Source organism: Theobroma umbraticum, unplaced genomic scaffold (assembly GCF_002168275.2).
Source record: "Theobroma umbraticum cultivar Fairchild unplaced genomic scaffold, ASM216827v3 scaffold_12.1, whole genome shotgun sequence".
Classification (NCBI taxonomy): Eukaryota; Viridiplantae; Streptophyta; class Magnoliopsida; order Malvales; family Malvaceae; genus Theobroma; species Theobroma umbraticum.
This window is the reverse complement of record NW_018397269.1, coordinates 2,845,661-2,866,631: the sequence shown is the minus strand read 5'-3', so window position 1 is coordinate 2,866,631 and position 20,971 is coordinate 2,845,661. Positions and strand designations below refer to the sequence as shown.

At 31.7% G+C, this 20,971-nt stretch overlaps 1 protein-coding gene and 1 pseudogene across 1 annotated transcript; both read left to right on the top strand.

The window, feature by feature from the left end:
* Positions 1 to 364: 364 nt before the first annotated feature.
* Positions 365 to 3,904, top strand: LOC110426047 (putative pectinesterase/pectinesterase inhibitor 47). The gene is given in 4 exon segments (XM_021441126.1): positions 365 to 1,032; positions 2,759 to 3,114; positions 3,214 to 3,333; positions 3,336 to 3,904. Coding segments are annotated over 4 exon segments (1,713 nt in total).
* Positions 3,905 to 12,570: 8,666 nt separating this feature from the next.
* On the top strand, positions 12,571 to 20,506 carry LOC110426046 (pentatricopeptide repeat-containing protein At1g18485-like; annotated as a pseudogene).
* Positions 20,507 to 20,971: the final 465 nt, after the last annotated feature.

The window sequence follows — 20,971 nt, the reverse complement described above, 5'->3', positions numbered from 1 at the left end:
GGTTTTTAATATTCTCAAATATATCATCTTAAATTAAGGACCCTTTGTTGGCACTTTACCCAAGACCATTACCAACTTGAATTTTTCTTATTGGCCATTACTAACTTGCTCCAATTCACGTGATCTCTCTCGCTTTCTCCTTTTGGTAAGAGATAAGAAACAGCAGGACAAGAGAAACATACCAAAACGTTATAGTTTCCATCTTAATTCTTATCAACACAAGAAGATAAATTATAAATAAATAAAAATTAAATTAAATTAATTTAAGATGATCTAGCCACATGGTGTCTCTCTGTCACCAAGGCATGCATGTATGTATAGAAGAACACCTACGTAGGCAGAATCTACATACCCATAAATCAATATGCAAGTCTTCCATTCCTTAGTTTCTTCTTCTTCTTCTCTCTTGGCCTTTCTTCTCATTCTTTCCTCACCTTTGCTAACCTCACCCCAATCCCAACCCCAACCTCCTTCCATTGCATGCAAATCCACTCCCTACCCAAAGCTCTGCCGTTCGATTCTCTCTGCCTTCAAATCCTCGCCCTTCAACTCCTACAACTATGGCAAGTTTTCTGTCAAAAAGTGCCTTAAACAAGCCAAGAAGCTTTCCAAGGCTATCAACCGTTACCTTACCCACAAAAAATACACCTCGTCGACCCACTTGGACGCCGGTGCAATGCAAGACTGTGCCCAACTGGCCGACCTCAACGTTTTTTCCTTGGAGAAGATCTCCGCCTAGTTGAAGTCGGCTGACTCCATGACTGAGGCATTGGTGGACCGAGTCACGAGTCTGCTCAGTGTGGTGGTGACTAACCAACAGACTTGCTTTGATGGGCTTGCGGATGCTAAGAGTAGTTTCGCTAGTGTTTTGGCAGAACCACTGGCCAACGTGACTCGGTTGTACAGTGTCTCGCTTGGGTTGGTGACTCGCGCATTGGACCGGAACCTTGAGCGACGTAATAGAAGTAAGGGGTCTATAAACCAGGGTCCTTTGAAGAATGGGGTTCACCAACCACTCGAATCACCCATTGAGGTAACAAATTTAGTGTAAATTGTTTAGTGCTTCAATTTTCTTTTTATATATATTATACAAGAAAGGACTCTTAGTTTAAATTATATAAAAATTATGCAAAAATAATAAATCTTATCAACAGAATATATTCCGTCAATAAATATCGATAAAATGTTGACCAAAAATCGATAAATTGATTCACAATATATTAACAACGAAGTATTGACATAACATGTCGTTTTATAAATCTTGTGTTTTAGTTTATACATTAGAATTCCTAAATTCTAGTGTTGAAGTACATTCTTATCATTGTTTATCTTCATTATATTTCACCCCTTTTTGTTTATTAGAGAGAAAGAAATATACCCATGCATTTGAATGGTGCTATAAGAGTTACTACTATGAATATTTTATGGGGCCATAAAGTTAGGTCAAACTCTAATAGATTTCAATTTTGCTTTTATTATGTATATATAGCATAGAGCATATATAGGAGGAGCAATAGTTTAGTGGGTTTTAATTGTTTGTATAGTTTCTAAGTATAGCTTATACCCCATTAACGTGTAGATTTCGTTCTCTCGTATAAATCTAAACAAATTTTTTTGTTTTTTCTTTTCTTTTCTATTTTATTTTATTTTTTAATTTTGGGCAAAAGTAACGAAGTAAAAACCTAAATTTCCGGCCGCATCTCATTTGGCACGTGACCAAACACACGAACATGAAAAGAGAGAGAAGTCACGTGGGTTTGCATTTTGCACTTGAGCTTAGCTTCCATTAAATTAGTGCTGACTGTGAGCTAATGGGCAAACCGCGTTATTTATGTATCAAACTAAAATTATTTTATTTTATTGTTAGATTAAATACAAAAAGTCAAAATAAGTAAACAATAATACTCTCATATATCCAATAAAAAAATAGCATATATATCATGGAATTATGAGTTTTTTTATTTATATTTTTTAATTATATATTATATAAGAATGTCAATGAATACTTTATAATCAGACATCTTACATTACACAATCTAATTAAATAAGATTAATATATTTTATAAATGAGTTTGGATAATAAAACTACTACCTGTTATGGGTTTGTGTACTAGTTTTAGTGTAGCTATTATCTGAACCCGATTATAAATAATAATTTTAAATTTTAATTTTATATATATTATTTTTTGTTTATAAGTTTCTTAAAATGAATATAATACTTTCTAAAAATTTATTGATGGTTTTAATATGATTTAAAACTTTAATTTATTAATTTAATTTTTACTAATAATATACATAAAAAATTAATATAAAATTATTTTAATAAGATATTCAATTGATATGAGTATTTAATGGGGAATGTCCAAGATGTTAAAGATAAAGGTTAGGTTAATAATTTAAAATTTTAATAGTGTACTTATAAGTTTGGGTATCTTATAAAATAATAGAGTTCATATTAAGATATTTTAAAAATAATAGGTATCTATTGATTGACATCCTTAGTCTTAACTTCAAGTTTGGTTCTCATATTACTTATTTTATTATCTATTATTTCTTCAAACATATTACTAATCATATAAATCACAATTTATAATTATATCTCAGGCACGTCTCAATCCCTTAACACCACATGTTATTGAGACAATTTCCCCAACACAACCAAAGGGTTTTGTTTCACTGTACTACTGTGCTCTAATGTGTGTGTATATTTATACAAGTGATAAATTATACTAATTGACCTAACCCATAATTTGGCGCTGGCTCTACGGAAAACTTCACATGGCAACAAATCAACAGATCCTTCTAGGGGACAATGGATGCTTATTGAAGCACAGGGCAAAGGAGTTCTCGTTAGAGATACAGTCATAGTTGGTCCATACGATGGCGACAACTTCACAACCATTGGGGAAGCCATTGCTTCTGCACCCAACAATTCGAATCCCTAAGAAGCGTATTTCATAATCTATGCTAGACATGGATATTACCAAGAGTTTATCATCGTCCCCAAAGAGAAGAAGCACATTATGCTGATTGGAGATGGAATCAATACGACCATAATCACCGGCAACCATAATAGGATCGATGGCTGGACAACTTACAATTCTTCAACCTTTGGTATGAACATCAGATTTTTCTCTTACTTTTCCAAGTTATGGGTTTCTTTGGTGTAATCTTAGCTCTGATTTGACTCTTTATAATTTGTGAACTTTGTAGTTGTCAATGGAGAGATATTCGTAGCCGTAGATGTTACATTCCAGAACACAGCGGGTCCAGAGAAACACCAAGCCGTGGCAGTGAGGAACAGTGCTGACTACTCCACATTCTACCGGTGCAGCTTGGGCATCAGGATACACTTTACGTACATTCCCTGAGACAGTTTTACATGGAATGTGATATCTATGGAACAGTTGATTTCATTTTCGGGAATGCTGCTGCTGTATTCCAAAGCTGCAACATCTATGCTCGGAAGCCATTGCCTGAACAGAAGAACACCATCACAGCCCAAGGTAGGACTGATCCGAATCAAAACACAGGCATTTCGATTCAGAATTGCACGATTGAAGCTGCACCGGACCTGGCAAGCAATTTGAGCTCCAACTTGAACTTTTTGGGTCGACCCTGGAAGCAGTATTCCAGGACAGTGTTCATGCAGTCGTACATTGATGAACTGATTAGTCCCCCTGGATGGTTGGAATGGAATGAAACGTTTGGACTTGACACTCTATATTATGGGGAGTTTGGAAATTATGGACCAGGTGCTAATACAAGCACGAGAGTGAAATGGCCTGGTTATAGTTTATTGAATGCTACGCAAGCTATGGGTTTAACAGTCTACAATTTCACCATGGGAGATACTTGGTTGCATGAAACTGATATACCCTTCTCAGGAGGCTTATACCATTGATGATATATATATATATATATATACACACACACACACGTAATCTTTACTACTTATTAAGCATCCAACTAAACCACTTAATTTGAATCATATATACCATGTGTTCCCAATCTTTGATTAAGTCATGTGGTCTGACATTTGATCAACGAGGTTATTAAGGGATGATAATATAAAGGAAATGATAAAGGAGTTCAAATAGGCCAAATAAAACATATAAAATGTTTGTTTTTAAAGTTTATATTATTTACATATGTTATCATTATTTTTATTAAAGGTGGTAAAATATGATTGAACTTGAAAACTTGCACGAATCAAAATCTAAAATTGAACTCTATCTGCTTTGAACTAGTAAAAGAAAAAAAGTCAAAGAATCAAATCTAGAAACAATCAACTAAGAAAAAAAATCTAAATCAGATATAATTAAACTTGATCAGACAATGTGATTCAAAAGCACACCAAACTTGAAACAATTCGAGCCTGAAGTGATTGATTGATCTAATTCAAAACTCGTAAAAAATTCAAATTTGTAACCAAAGTTCCTTAACCTATAATAAATGATTTTTTTCAAAATAAGTAAAATCCACAAATGATAAACTTTTTTTAATGAAAATTCTAAATTTTTAAAAATTATTTATGATTATTATACAACTAAATTTGACTCTCATGCTCATTCAATAAAACAATAAATATGCATGATCAACTTATCAAACACATACATCAATATACTAGAATGTAGTTAGATAGATTCGGTCCTACATCAATATACTAAATTTTTTCAAAATTTTGTAATTTTCAAAATTAAAATATAATATATATATATATATATATTGCATTAAACACTTTGTTAGCTTTGAAATTTATCCAAGTTTGGAAATGACAAAATTCAATGTTCTAAATATGCATTGGAGCTAAATGTAAATAATTTTGAAATGGAAGAATTTTTCCCTTGGTGTTTTAAAGCTGTTTATAAAAAGATAGATTTATATGAATGCTTTAAAACCAAAGTTCCAGCAAGTAAGAATTGACTTATGAAAGTGAAGCATCAATTCCTGCAAAATAAAAGGCAATATATCTTTTTTGTAATAAGAAGGAATCAACTTGCTAGTAGAGGAACTATCCATTATGAAGAAATAGAAAGTTATTAGATTGCGAGAATCAACCTCTAAAAAAGACTCAAATTGATTCTTGAGAAGGTAGAAGCAAAATGAAGAGCCATTGGACAAAGATAATTGACTTCTCAAGTCACCAATGATTTATTCCTTGAGCAACAATGAAGAAAATTGGGAAACTTGTTGAAAAAGCAAAGGAAGAGAAAAGGAGAAGATTTGAGCAAGAAAATCAAAATTTGAAATTTCAACTTGCCTTCTAAAGAAGAAAAATCGATATTTGGAGAGAGTACAAATCAATTCATGTGAAACAGAGTACTTCAGACTTGAAGGGAAAAGAAAAAAATCGATTACTCAAGAGCTCAATGATCGTTTCCTAGCAAACAAAAAGCATCGAGCTCAAAATCAAGACAAGAGGAATCGACATCTAAAGAGTAGAAAGATTGATTTTTTAAAAATAAAATGTCGCAGGCTACAAAAAATCAACTTCTCAAAAGATCAGTAATCAACCCCTAAAGGATGGTTGACACGATTCAAATTCGCTCAACTTTTGAAATTTGAATATTTCTTTCTCTCTAATGGGCAGAATTCAAGGGTGACTATAAATATCCTTTAAGAACTTCATTTAAAAAGACAAAAGAACACCAAGAAAAAAAAGAGAGAAAATCTTCATTCCAGAGGAAAAAAAGCTTTTATTCTCAAGTCTACATCTTTTTCACTCTACAACACTCTCAAAAACAAAACATTCATTCTTAAGCTTACATTCTTTGATTCATTTCCATTTCATGTACTTATACTTTGTTGATTAGCCTATCTAAAGGCAACAAATCTTGCAATCCACTAGTAAAAGGTTATACCTCCTTGAAAAGGTAAAAAGGTTATAATTGAGTATGTGAAAAAGTAGTTTAGTTATACCTCCAATAAAAAGGCAAAGAGGTTATGCCTAAACCTTGAAAAGACAATGAATTTGTGATAGGTTGTACTTAATCCTTAAAAGCCAATTGGTTGTGAAAGTTATGCCTAAACCTAGTTGAAAAAGGTAATTGATAGTGGATTCAAACTCCTTGTGATTTCAAAGAAGATGACGTAGGCATTGTGAGGTCGAACCTCTATAAAAATCGTAGTTGTGCTTTTTTTTTTTCTTTCCTTTCACTTTACTTGGTGCACATCTTATTTATCCGTGTTGATATTGTTTGATCTTCAACGTTTATGCTTAAAGTTTTAATCTTTAACTAGTTCTTCAAGGAATGTGAAATTTTAATTTAAAAATGAATGCACTCTCTATTGGTTGTTTTTACCCTAAGCTTCTTCAACAAACAACTGGTATTAGAGCAGGTTCTCAAGTTTTACAAGTTTAATAACCTTTAAAAGTTCCCAAAGAAAAAGCTTGAAGTAGCATAAATGGCTTTAACAAACTTTGTGGGTGAAGGCCAATTGATGATGAACCTCCACTCTTCACTAGTGAAAACTATCCATTTTGGAGGATGAGGTTTGAAAATTTTATTAAGTCTATGAATTTAGATCTTTAAGATACCATCTTGGAGGGACCTCACGTTCCCACAAAACTTATATATAATGTTAGACACATCAAGACTAAGGTTGAGTAGGATGACAAAGATAGGAAATTGGTTCAACAGAACCATAAAACAATAATTGCCTTTCTACATGCACTTAGTGAAATTGAATTTAATAGAGTAGTAATGTGCACATCTGCCAAAGAAACTTAAGACACATTAGAGAATTGTTATACTGGCATTAGGTAGGTAAAAAAGTCAAAGGTTGGGTTATTGACTCTAGCTTATGAACTATTTAAGATGAAAAAGGAAGAATCGATCAACAAAATGTATGAAAGGTTCACCAAGATTATAAGGGAACTGAAAGCATTAGGAAAAGAATTTCCAAATGCTTAATTGGTAAAGAAAATCCACTATTTTCTTCTTAAATCATAGGGATCAAAGGTGATAGCTAGTGAAAAAACAAAGGATTCAAACAACCTTAAGCCAGATGAACTACGTGGATCTCTACTTACCCAAGAGATGCAACTAAAACATGAGAAAGAAAAGGAATGAAGCAATCAAGGGAAACATTAAGGAAAAAGGCATAGCTCTTGAGATTGTTAAAGGAAATCTTGGAAAGAACCTACAAGAAAATGAACAAGAGAAGGAAAATGATAAAGAAAAAACCTTGTTGATTAAAAAATTCAATAGATTTTTGAAGAACAAATAAGGTGAAAGAAGTAGGAAACCTTTTGGAAAGAGTGTACCAAAAGAAACCTAACGAAAAAACTAACATGTTGAAAGTCAAGCAAAATCATATTTTTTACTACGATTGTTGAAAACTAAAACATATCAAATATGAATGTCCAAATGTCAAGATGGACTACCTAAAGAAATAAAAAAAAAGGCAATTGTGGTTGCATAGAGTGATGAAAATGGGTCCTAAAGTGAAGAAGATGAGGAAATTGCAAATTTTTGTCTCACGACCTTTAACGACTCCAAAGATGAGGAAAAAAAATACTTGAAGTCAGTTGTACAAGAAAACAAATCGCAATACATTGATGCTGAATGCTTAAGTCATGTAATAATTGTTGAAAAGGAGATTATGGCCTTAAAAACAAATAAGGAAGATATGTCATTTCAGGGCAATGCAAAAGGCAAAGTTGAAGATATTGATGCTGTAACCTTCATGGACATAGAATCCACTGCAACAACCTTTAGCTATGGACAATCAATCATCGAGCCTCATTCTTTAAAAGGCAAAAACTAAAGTTAAGGGAAAAAGGAAATGAAATTATACATTCAGGCAAAAGACTATGAAATTTAGAAGATAATCAAGGATGGTTCTTTCAAATTGGACAAGAAAATGGATGATTGGGATTCAAGTGGCCTTGACAAGATACAACTAATTCAATGCTAAAGCCATGCATCTTTTCCTTTCTATACTTGAAAATAAAGATTATCGTGAGGTCTTTTGATGTGACAATACTAAAGACATATGGGACAAACTAGAAGAAATGTATGGAGAAGGAAAGGAGTTAAAAGAAGAAGATAATTTTGCAAATGAGAGCTCAACAAGTGATGATGAATCAAACAAATTTTGACTCTCGAGGCAAGGTTATGTGTTAAGTCCTTTGTCTTGTGAATCATGTTCATTTTCCAATGATGCTTTAGAAAAAGCCTTTGATGAACTAACCTATGAATATGAGAAAATGAAGTTGAAACATGAAGAGAGGATTTCAAATCTTAATGTTGAAAATGAATTCTTGAAAAATTAAAAACTAAATTTAGAAGATGAAAGTAAAAGATTAAGAATTGATGTTGATATTTTTTTTTTGGAAAAATTTGATGCTTTGGGAAAGGAAAATGAAAAGTTAATTTTTTTTTTTTGAAATGTTAAGAAGAAAGCTGACTGAGTTGATATTAAGAGTAAAAAGTGTGAATCCTATAAACAAAATTTTATGTCTTAGACTAACAAAAAAATCCAAAGAGATTTGGATACCCAAAATGAATGAAATTAACTCTTGTAAATGAATTAGATTAAGGAGAAATGAGATCTTGAAGATTGATTGGATTTTAAATGTATGGTGGAAAATGAAAAAGAGAAAAATAGGAATCTCTGTTACCTCATCAATCTTCATCAAGGCTTAAAGAGGTAAATCTTTTATTCTTTAACTTATTCTTCTTAATCCTTGAAGCAAATGTGGTATGTATACGCTTTAGCTGCATCTACTTGGATAATATGTTGAAATGCCTACAAAATTGTTGCATTTGCATAATATTTCATGCATAGGCATCACCTAGGTCAAAAAGATCTCTTAAGAATTGATATTTCATAAAAAGGAATTGACTTTTAAATTTACAGGATTTTCCTAAAGTTTTTTTTATTAAACACTAGGAATCAATTTGTTCTTTCTTAAAAGTCGATTCTTGAAAAATGGTAGGAATCCTAAAGGAAGCTAGGGTATAAGAATCAACCTTAAGAGCTTTTTAGGTCAATTCTAAAGAGTCTAAGAAGTCAAAGATGTTTGGTTTTTGTATCGAAAAACATAATTCTTTTTTTCAAAAAAAAAACCCACTTCCAAAAATCACAATTCTTTAAAAAGTTCTTCTTCTAAGCCTCATCTCATCAAAAACATCACTAAGATCAAAAAGTTTGAGTCCTTTTGAAATTGCACCAATAAACTGTGTCTACAAACCAGTTCTAACCGTCAATCTCAAAAACCCATTCCTTTTGAGAAAAGTTAGTTGAATAAAGGCATCAAATTTTAAAGTCTTCTTCATAATCAAATTCTCATTTAGTTTCGTTAGATTTAACGCTTCTATTTGATTCTAAGTTTTGAAATGACAAACAAGTGATCAATATTGTTTTTCAAATGTTTAAAATTCTTTGAAATGGTTTAAATGAAAGAGATAAGCGTTTTAGATTGAAAACAAGCAAAACAACTCTTTATCTAAAGATTCTACCTTCTATTTATCGATGGACGTTCTTCATTTATTGATAAATAGGTTCATCTATTGATAAATGAAAGATATTTATCAATAGTTGTTCATCGTGGCATCTGGGTTTCAAAGACTTAGAACATCTATCGTTAGATGCCTTGCATTTATCAATAAGTAGAAACTCGAAAGCTCTTAGAGAGTCCCTTGACTTCCATTTATCGATTAATAATGATATCTATCGATAGATAAGTGCGAATTTCAAATTTTTCAAAGGCCATCTATAGATAGATTTTAAAATCTATCGATAAATGGTGACTGTTGGAGCTTGGAACAAAGTGCTAAACAGTTAATTTTGCATTAAATACACCTTTAACCACCTCAAAAGCTTCAGCAACTATGAATACAAGCTCCCACCACATTTATGAGGGTTGGAAGATTTCAAAACACAATTCAAAGAAAATATTGCTGCTCTCGACATTCCTTAGTCTCATTTACTTCTCACATTTGTACAAGTCTTCAATTGTAACATTTATTGTGCCTTAATTTCCTATCTTCCTTCTCACCAAATGTTGTACCCATCTAGCTACACAACCTTTAAAAGGCATTTCAGCTCTTCTCTCTTCATTCATTGTAATATTCTGAGTGGTTATATCTTAACTAAGTTAAAAGGTAGTTTGAGTGGTTATACCTTAACCAAAATAAAAAGTAGAGTGGTTTTGCTTGAATCATAAAAGGTATTGTATTATAAGGTTGCATTTGATCTATAAAAGGCATTGTATTGAATTTCATTTCAATTGTGGATTTTAAATTCCTTAGTGAATTTAAGGGAGAAGACATAGATAAGGAGGCCAAACCTCTATAAAAATTCTTGTGTTGTTTTCTTTCTTGTTCTTCTCAAATTTATTCATGCTTTTAACTTGTTTTCACTCCACAAAATTTATTATTTTGCTCAATTTCAAAAAGGGACTTGGTTTAAGAAAAATTTTTATTTCTCTTAAATTTGGAAAGAAATTTCAAAATATTCTAAATCACTTCCCTTTTGGAAATTTTCACATTGAGCTTATTGTACTAAGAAGTTTTCAAAGACTACCTTGTTGCACTCAAAAGGTTCAGCCATGGCTCTAAAGAGATCAATAGAGGAAAATGGGAAAGCACTAGTAATTACTTCAAAAGTTTAGAAAACCTAAATATCAAACCCTTTCAATGTAAACTTCCAAACCAAAACAGATAAGAGAAAATTTGAAAATGGGTATGCCAAGACAAAAGTGGTTCATGGAAGAGTCATCGATTTGGAATGGTTCAAGAAAGAATTTAGATTTCCCTAGCTTGAAAATCTACAAAAATTAGGGTGATATTACTTTAAGTTTAAGAAAAGCTGTTTATGAAATTTGGTAAAAGTTTTCTACTTTAATGTGACAACAATGTATATAAGGGATAATGATGAAGACATGGTGGATCACGACAAGTTCTCCTTTACATCTATTGCTAGAAAAGAGTTAATCATTACTCTTACATTACTATTGTCATGCCTCGAAATAGAGATATGACACAGCCATATTACCTCGAGATTAAGGCCCAAAGTGATACGAAGCCTAACTATTTTTCATTATTCTCGAAGTCCACAAATGAAGTAATTTTTGCAATTTCATACTTACATTCTCGTTTATGTACTATTACAATCCCAATAAAGTCTCCAACATAATAAATTAAATAATTAAAACTTAAATATCAATTACACATAATCAGAGTTTCAACAAAGCTAACAATGTCTCGACACTAAGGTAAACTTCCAAAATTGTTCTCTTAGCTCCCACAACTCTAAAGCTATCAATCTCTAGTCATTGGCAAAACGATAAGTGAAGGAATAAGCAAACCACGGTTCAACAAGTACAACCACACACACCTTACTTGATCAAGCATCATTTTCAATATATCATATAGTTCATTTAAAAGAATTTTACGAAATCATACTTTCAAATAGTTAAACAAATCATTATATTCAAAATAAGGAATTTCGTAAGTTTATAAATTATTGATCATCAAATATCATTCTTAAAATATCATTCAAGCAAATCATAGTTTCAATCTTTGAAACTTGTAAACTTTCATCATCTTAGCTACGATCACTATTATATCCCGTGACAAAGGCTGTATCAACTAATCATTCTCATAATCATTACTAACTATTATATCTTGTCAGTAAGGCTGTGTGCTAACTATTATATCCCTTTAATAAGGCCATAGAACTAGTTTTAGTGTCGATTATCCTACTTCTTAAGGATTATTTCATGGCTCTTAAAACATTCTTTAAAAATGATCAAACATTTCATTTCATTCATAAATTGACATTTGTCATATAAATCAACCAAAACATTCATGAAACAATGGTCGTCGTATATGTAACTTAAATCATCTGTAAATCCATTTTCCATCACATGAGTAAACCAAATCATTCACAAATTATTGTTCATCATATTATTAAGCCCAAAACAAAAAATACACATATGCTTGACCTTATTTTCATATAACGAACATATGAAATAAATGTTTGATTCTTTCAAGATATATGCATATATGATAGTTTCAAAATAGCAAATACTTGCTATTATATTACTTGTTAATGATACGTGCCTTGCTTGAGAAATTAACAACAGTTGCTAAACTTAAGTGACTTATATATATTAACCTAGTTTATATTCTAATAAAACCTAGCATAAAACTATGGTTTGGGCTCAATTATTTTTAATTAACTTGAAAGGCCTGTTTTTCACTTTGATACATTTTAGATACCTTAGCCCAAATGTCATTTACACCAAGATATTATAATTGCAAAAAATGTTTAAAGCCCGCAAGAAAGAATGCACTCTCCTATATGTATGAAGAAAATGAAATCTCTGAAGAGGAATTGAATGCTGAATTCTTAGTTGGCCCTATCACATCTCCAAAATGTCTAAATAATCCTACTAGGCTAAAAGTGGATGAAAAAGTTTAACACTTGATCATCACCAAAAATCTCAGACCCTTTGCGCATAGACACATTCCGATAACCAGTGAGGTTATGTGGTTTATGCATCACATTAAGAGATGCATTCCAATAAATCTAGCCTAATTTATTTATAGAGACATGGAGGTACTAGCCAAAAGAGGAAGAAATAATCTTGCTTATGGGACGACCAAATTTGAAATGCTAGACAAATGGAAGATAGAGACATCAATAGATATGCCTATAATGCAATACAAGGTCAAACATCTTAACAAAGCATCCCTTGGTAGAATGCAAATTGAGTATGATGCTATCAGCAACAAATGGATAAAGAAGAGTGAACAATAAAGAGTTTTAAGAAAAAAGGAAGAAACAACAAAGTAAACGCCAAATATTAAAACTTAAACGACCATTCCAAAGACTCCCAACACTACTAAGCACAGCTTACATGGGAAACATTGCATATCAACATCTGTGTAATAGACTAGACAAACAGTAAAAGCTTGCTTTGACAAAGCGAGTTGAAATCAATCAAGAACTTTAGGAAGTAATGGCCAAATGTGCATATGACCTTGACAATGTGCTGAATCTCTATAAAAACTCTATTAGCAACATGAATGATGAAATAGCTAAACTTTGAAAAGGAATGAAAGAACTATCAAAATGACAATTGAAACTTTTCAAACATCAAGCAAAGTTAAATGCACAGCTTAAAAAGGGACCATCTTTGTCACCAAATATTTAGTCATTACCATCATCACCAAAATCATAACCGTTATTTCCAAAACCTTGAACACAAAACTTGCATTCATACATTTTGTGCATCAATGTCTACAATGCTATGTTATTTTGTCTATTCTTTGTACTTTAATCTGTATTTAATGAGATATTACTTATCTTTGTCTAATTGTTGGCCTCATTATTTGATTACTTGTGTTACTAATAATCTTATGCCTCTTGAGCTTTGAAATTGTATTCTCTATTTTTGAACTCCTTTTAATAAAACAAAAAAGGGAGAATATTTGGAGAAAATTTGCCATGCCTTTTGGTTTTCCAAGCCAGATTTTGCATTCCAAGTTTTCACAGTTTTGAAAAATGTTTTGAAAGGTAAGCATAAATTCAAGGAGAGTTTCTTCCCAAGAAAATTTGGCTTTTAATTTTGCCTTATCAAAAAAGGAGAGATTGTTAGGTTTGAAATTGGCCTAAGTTTTGAATTGACAAAATTCAGTGTTCTAAATATGCATTAGAATTAAATGTGACTAATTTTGAAATGGAAGAATTTTTCCTTAAGTGTTTTACAGTTGTTTGTAAAAAGAAAGATTCATATGAATGCTTTAAAATCAAAGTTCCAACAAGTAAGAATCGACTTTTGAAAGTCAAGCATCGATTCTTGAAAAATAGAAAGTAATATATCTTCTTTATAACAAGAAGGAATTGACTTACAAGTTGAGGAAGCATCAATTTTTAAGAAACAGAAAGCTACTAGATTGTAAGAATCGACCTTTGAAGGAGACACAAATTGATTCCTAAGAAGGCAGAAGTGAAATGAAGAGCCACCAGACAAAAATAATCAACTTCTTAAGTCACCAATGATTGATTCCTAGAGCAATAATGAAGAAAATTGGAAAACTTGTTATAAAAGCAAAGGAAGAGAAAATGAGTAAATTTGAGTAAGAAAATCAAATTCTAAAATTTCAACTTGCCTTTTAAAAAAGAAAAAGAAATCGATCTTTGGAGAGAGCACAAATCGATTCTTGTGAAATAAAGTACTCTAGACTTTAAAGGATAAAAAAAGAATCAACTATTCTAGAGCTTAATGATTGTTTCTTGGTAAACAAAGAGCATTAAGCTCAAAATCAAGACAAGAGGAATCAACACCTTAAGAGTAGAAAGATCGATTCCTTGAAAACAAAATGTCACAGGCTATAAAAAAATTGACTTATCAGAAGATCACTAATCTATTCCTAAAGGATGGCTGACATGATTCAAATGTGCCTAACTTTTGAAATTTGAATATTTCTTTCTCTTTAATGGGTAGAATTCAAGGGTGACTATAAATGCCTTCCAAGAACTTCATTTAAAAATAGAGAAAAACACCAAGAAAGAAAAGAGAGAAAATCTTCATTCCAAGAGGAAAAAAGCTTTCATTCTCAAGTCTACATCTTTTTCACTCTACAACACTCTAAAAAACATATCGTTCATTCTTGGGCTTACATTCTTTGATCCAATTCCATTCTCTTGTACTTACACTTTGTTGATTAGCCTATCTAAAGGCAACAAATCTTGTAATCCATTGGTGAAAGGTTATACCTCCTTGAAAAGATAAAAAAAGTTATACTTGAGCTTGTGAAAAAGTAGTTTGGTTACACTTCCATTAAAAAGGTAAAAAAGTTATGCTTGAACGTTGAAAAGGTAGTGAATTTGTGATAAGTTGTGCTTGATCCTTAAAAGGTAGTTGATTGTGAACGTTATGCATGAACTTAGTTGAAAAAGGTAGTTGATAGTAGATTCAAACTCCTTATGATATCAAGGGAGAGGATGTAGGCATTCTAAAGCCGAACCTTTATAAATATTGTAACTATGCTGTTTCTTTTCTTTCTTTTCACTTTACCTACTATATATTTTATTTATTTGTGTTTTAATTATTTGATCTTCAACGTTTGTGCTTAAAGTTTCAATTTTTAACTAGTTCTTCAAGGAAGGTGAAATTTTTACTTAAAAACCAATTCACCCCTTCTTGGTTGTTTATACCTCAAGTGTTTTCAACTAACTAACTTAATGTTTACATTATCTCTTATCGTCTTACGTTAAAGTTTGCATTAAAAGCAATTCCAAAAGAATCAAAGCTTGAAATTATTAGCATGCAAAGCATTAAAATAGTTAGCATAATCTTCCATATAAATTGTTTACCTTTAAATCTTGCTAAACCTTAAAGGTATTTTGTAATAATTTAAGCGACTTGCTAGTATATTTCCAAAAAAATGATAAGATAATAAGATGGTGCTTACTCATTGGTCTATCATGCCTTTAAAAGAACAGTTACCTATGTTTGATCAAGCAACAATCTTATCCTTTTCCTTTTTCTCATATTCACCTTTTCTATTTTCACTTGGCTTCTCCATATATGACTCAAAGCTACCCCATGGTCACTCCAATTCCATTCCATCCTAGTTATGAAGTAAAGTGGAAGTAACCTAAACAATATCTTTCATCACTATCTTAATTGGTAATGTCATCTTATCCTCTTGAATGGAACCAAGCAATGGAAATTCTCTTAAGTTACAATTAGGAGGAAAACGGATGTGATGACATTTGAAAACTTTATCTTTCTGATAAACTTTTTTGAGATAGTAAAATCAAATTTGAAAAGTTTCTACTTTTTATAAACATGATAGTCTAGTATATCCATTTGGACATGGCACTGGTGGCACACTTGCCGTCACCCTCCCTTTACCACCATCATCAGAAACCATCTTTCATTAATAGAAACACAACCTCTCAATGCATAAAATCATTCCTTTTGCAAACTGCTTCACTTCCTTTAACCAACACCTCAACCAAGTGCCAACTCCTCCTCGTCTAATAAATAACCAATCTTTTCCTATCAAAAAATAACCTCACTCAAGCTTAACTCTTTTACAACAACAAAATTCCCACCGTGAAGCTCTCGATTCTTTACAAGATAAAAAAAGCCACGGGTTTATTATTGCAAGCCTATGGCCATCACCAAGACATCAAAACAAGTCAACAAGTTCACCAGTTGGTGCCTTCATCGACCCAATTTCAAAAAAACATTATCCTTAACACCTGTTTCATCACAATATACTTTATGTACGGCTCCCCTTTCAATTTTTGTTTAGTTTTTGATGGTTTAGAGAAGAAGAATTTGTTTCAATGGAATGTAATGGCTAGTGTGTTGGGAACAACATGAAAATGATCATGGCAGCAGAAGAAAAATAAAAAAAATCTAAATAAACTAAACTAAACACCACGTTGTACCTACCATGGATCTCTTTTGTGTTTTAATGCAAATAAAGACTTTGAGAAAAAGAGAAGCAATCAAAAAAATCATATTATCTTGCCAAGTGATGTGGTTATCACAATGGTCACCTTTGGGTAGTCAAACCCGTGAATACCACAAATAAGGAAATAACTCGAGCCATGCAATTGCTTGGCCTCTTACGGATGCACACACAATTACAATGGAAACTTTAACAAGGAGAGAACTTCTCACCACGCTTTTGTGCTAGTGAAGTGGACAATTGGTTGTCTTTCTCTTTGTCACCCAATCTTTAGCTGAACCACATAAGAAAAACTCTTCTCGAGAGCTTTCACAAGGGTGGCAACACAAGAAAGAGACTCTCAATTTTTCTCACCAAAATTTTTTCTCTTGAAAGGAGGGTTAGAAAAGACCTTTTTATATAGGTTAAATAATTTACTTATTTTTCAAATAAGTCCTTAATATTATAACTCCTTATAATATTGACCTAGTACTTAATTAAACCATTTTAATTAAGTCCTTAGTAGTTAAAACCTAATTAATGGTTTAAGTTTAACTAAAATCATTATACTCTTAATTTAATCCATAAAACAACTTTTGTATGTGACCCATTAAGTTCCTAACATGTTGGTAATGGAATTGAATCATAATCTCTATTAATTAATTTAAATGAATCATATTCATATTAAATTAATTCAATTCCATAAATCAAGATTGGCATTTAGCTATACATCTTGGCCACCTAATTGTTAAGAGAGTCAAAGGGTTTTTTGACAACCTTTTAGTATACATTCTATCAATGTACTTCATTCCTTCATCATATATCCTGAAAATGATAAGAGCATGGTGAAGTGTCTACTCTTATTGATCTCTATATTTGTTCCTACAGTTAGATCATTAGCTTTATAAAGACTTATGAAACTCATTTCATAATCTCCTACTCATCTTGACTAAGGATTTGATTAAGCTAATATCAACTAAGAACTATTAAGATATGTCCCTTTAAATCACTTAGAGTGATGATTCCTATTTTAACCACTCATTTGCCTTCATATGCATCATACTATATCTAAAAACATCCTGATTTGGCATCTTAGTTAGGACTCGTAGGGATAAAATCAAAGTATAGCATTTTACATATAAGACAACCTGGTGTCTCAAGTCTAAGGATTATTTACATGACTGACACATGAGAACTATTGCATAAACACTAAAGTGAGATACCAAATGCACTTCTTATGTCAGGTCATTTCAGTGATCCTACTCTTCAAAGGTAAGCACACACTTGTTAGTTTCAAGTATCTCTTTACTTCAACCTATAAAATCAATTGCTTATTTCACAAGGAATATAACATGTGCCGATCTTTGAGCATTATTGATGGCTCTTCTCAAGAATTCAATGATTAAGAACTTTTAAGAATAATTCTTTGATGCATAAGGATCTCGTAATTGTATCTCAACACAATTTCTTTATAAAGCATATATAGTTCCATAGGGTTTTATCTACATAAGTATAAATAGTAATTAAATAACAAACTCATAGATAAAAAACTATCTCAATGTTACTATAAATAGTAAAATGGCATACACAAATATCTTAAATTGTAATTCCTATACGACTACAGATTGGCTTATAGAGCTTATATTAATATAGTGGGTATTCAAGAAACTAGCTTTATGAAGAAGTTTTGAGGACTTTTATTGAATTGGTTTTGAAAACTGAGTTTAAGCTTGATAATTTCACTTTCTTTTATGTGATTAAGGCTTGTGGAGGGATTTTGGATGTGGGTTTAGAACAAGGAGTTCATGGGATGGTTATGAAGTTAGGTTTACTTAGAGATGTTTTAGTTTCGAATGCTTTGATAGCTTTTTATGGGAAATGTGGTATTATTTAAGAGGCGTTTTAAAGTGTTTGATCTTATGTTTGAAAATAACTTAGTTTCTTGGAATTCAATGATTTGTGTGTTTAGGGTTTTGGTTTTTCTCAAGAGAGTTTTGGTTTGTTTAAGATGATGGAATGTGAAGAATGCTTGGTTCCTAATGTGGCTAGTTTGGTGACTGTATTACCAATGTGTGCAAGGAAATGAGATGAATTGGGATGGTTTTGCATTGTTTAGTTGTGAAACTGGGATTAGATTAAGAACTAATGGTGAACAATACCTTGATTGATATGTATTTGAAATGTGAGTGGATATCTCAAGCCAAAAGCTAGTTTAATAAGGATGATAATAAAAATGTGGTTTCTTGAAATACAATGATCGGGGGATTTCAACAGAAGGTAATATTAGTGGAACATTTGATCTTTTACAAAAAATGCAAATGGAAAATAAGGAAAAGGTGAATGAAGTTACTATATTGAATGCGTTGCTTATTTGTTTGGAAAATTTTGAATTGCTTCGCTTGAAGGAACTTCATAGATATTCAGTTAGGCATGGTTTTTCAAGATGATGAATTGGTAGTTAATGCTTTTGTTGCAGCCTATGCAAAATGTGGCTTGTTGTGCTCTGTTTAACTTGTGTTTAATGCTATTGAGACAAATATTATAAGCTCTTGGAATGCACTAATTAGTGGTTATGCATAAAGTGATGCTCTTAAGAAAGCTTTAGAGTTTTTCCTTCAAATGACAAATTCTGGCTTAGAACCAGACCGTTTCAACATAGGAATTCTACTTTTGGTTTGTAGTCATTTGAAATCTTTACACTTTAGTAAAGAGATTCATGGATATTTACTATGAAATAGATTGGAAATTGATCCATTTATTGTTCTCTCACCATTATCACTTTATATTCATTGTGGCAAATCAATTACTATAAGACTATTGTTTAAGGAAATGAAAGACCAAAGTTTAGTATCTTAGAATGCACTTATTGTTGGCTATTCACAAAATGGATATCTAGATCACGCTCTAGTTCTCTTTCGTCAAATGTTGTCAAATGGAATTCAACCTGATGAAATTTTCATTAATAACGTGTTTAGGGCTTGTTCACAACTATCGATTCTGCGACTCGGAAAAGAAGCACATTGTTATGCTTTGAAAGCCTTGCTAGCATAGGACATATATGTTGCTTGTTCAATAATAGATATGTATGCAAAAAGTGGTTGAATCGAACAATCTCAAAGCGCTTTTGACAAGTTAAGGAATAAATATGTGGCATCATGGAATGCTATAATTGTAAGATATGGACTTCATGGTTATGGAAGCGAGGCATTGGAGCTATTTGAAAACATACAAGCAAGCATTAGGTCATAAGCTTGATTCTTTCACTTTTGGTGGTATATTAATTACATGTAGCCATTTTAGGCTTGTAGAAAAGGATTTGAAGTATTCCAACCAAATATAGAATTTTCATGGCTTGACACCAAAATTGCAACATTATGCATGTGTTGTGGTTATGCTGGGTCGTGTTGGATGACTGGATGAATATTTGAAACTCATGAATGAAATGCCCAAATAACCAAATGTTAGAATCTTGAGTTTATTACTCAGTTCCCATAAAAAGTATGGTTCACTAGATATCGAAAGGAAAGTTATTGAGAAGTTGTTTGAATTAGAGCATAACAAAGAAAATAATATGTTTTACTCTCCAATTTATTTGCTTGATCAAGAAAGTAGGATGATATAAAAAAAGTTCGGCAAATGATGAAAGAGATTGGCCTTCAAAGGGATGATGGTCATAGTTGGATTGAACTGGGAAGGAAAGTTTATAACTTTGTAGATGGAAATAGTTCATTTACTGACTCTGAAGAGATTTGCAATATGTGGAGAAGAATAGAAGAAACAATATGTAAAATTGGATATAAACTTAATACAAACTCTGTGTTTCATGAATTAAGGGATAACGAAAACATTGTAGTATTATGAGGCCTTAACTAGAAGCTTGCAATTTCTCTTGCGTTGTGAAAGACAAGTAAAGATGGCATACTAAGAGCCAGCAAGAATCTATGCATTTGTGTGTATTGTCACAATGCTGCCAAGCTTATATCAAAAGCCATTTAAAAAGAGATTATTGTTTGAGACAACAAACGTTTTCATCATTTTAGAAATGGGTTTGTTCTTGTGGAGATTATTGGTATTGAGTAGTGACAAGGAAAAAAGTTTTGGTAGTTCATTTCACAACCAGTAGAATGGAAAGAAAAGTAAGAGAAATTCTTGAAATATGAAGAAGTAACTAGAGTTGTACAAGTAATTGTTTTTGCTTGTTATTTCATCGTCAAATCCTTACAAAGATTCAAATAATAAATAATATGATTTGTTCTCTATATTTATACTAAAATAGATGAAAATTGTAGTATATTAGCTCCAAGAAGAAAAAATGGAGAAATTGGGGAGAGTAACGTTTTTTATTGCTTTAGTATGAATGAAGGTTTCTTTTTTGCTGTACTAAGTAATTTGCTACAGTTTCTGAGAAAGGCAAGCTCGATTGCTACTGACTTCTCAGTTTATAGTACCTAAGGATCTTGCTAAAAAGGGAATTTGGTAGGCTCTTTCAACCTAGTATATACTTTTTTCTTAGTAATAAAGGTTTGGCCATTAGCATCCAA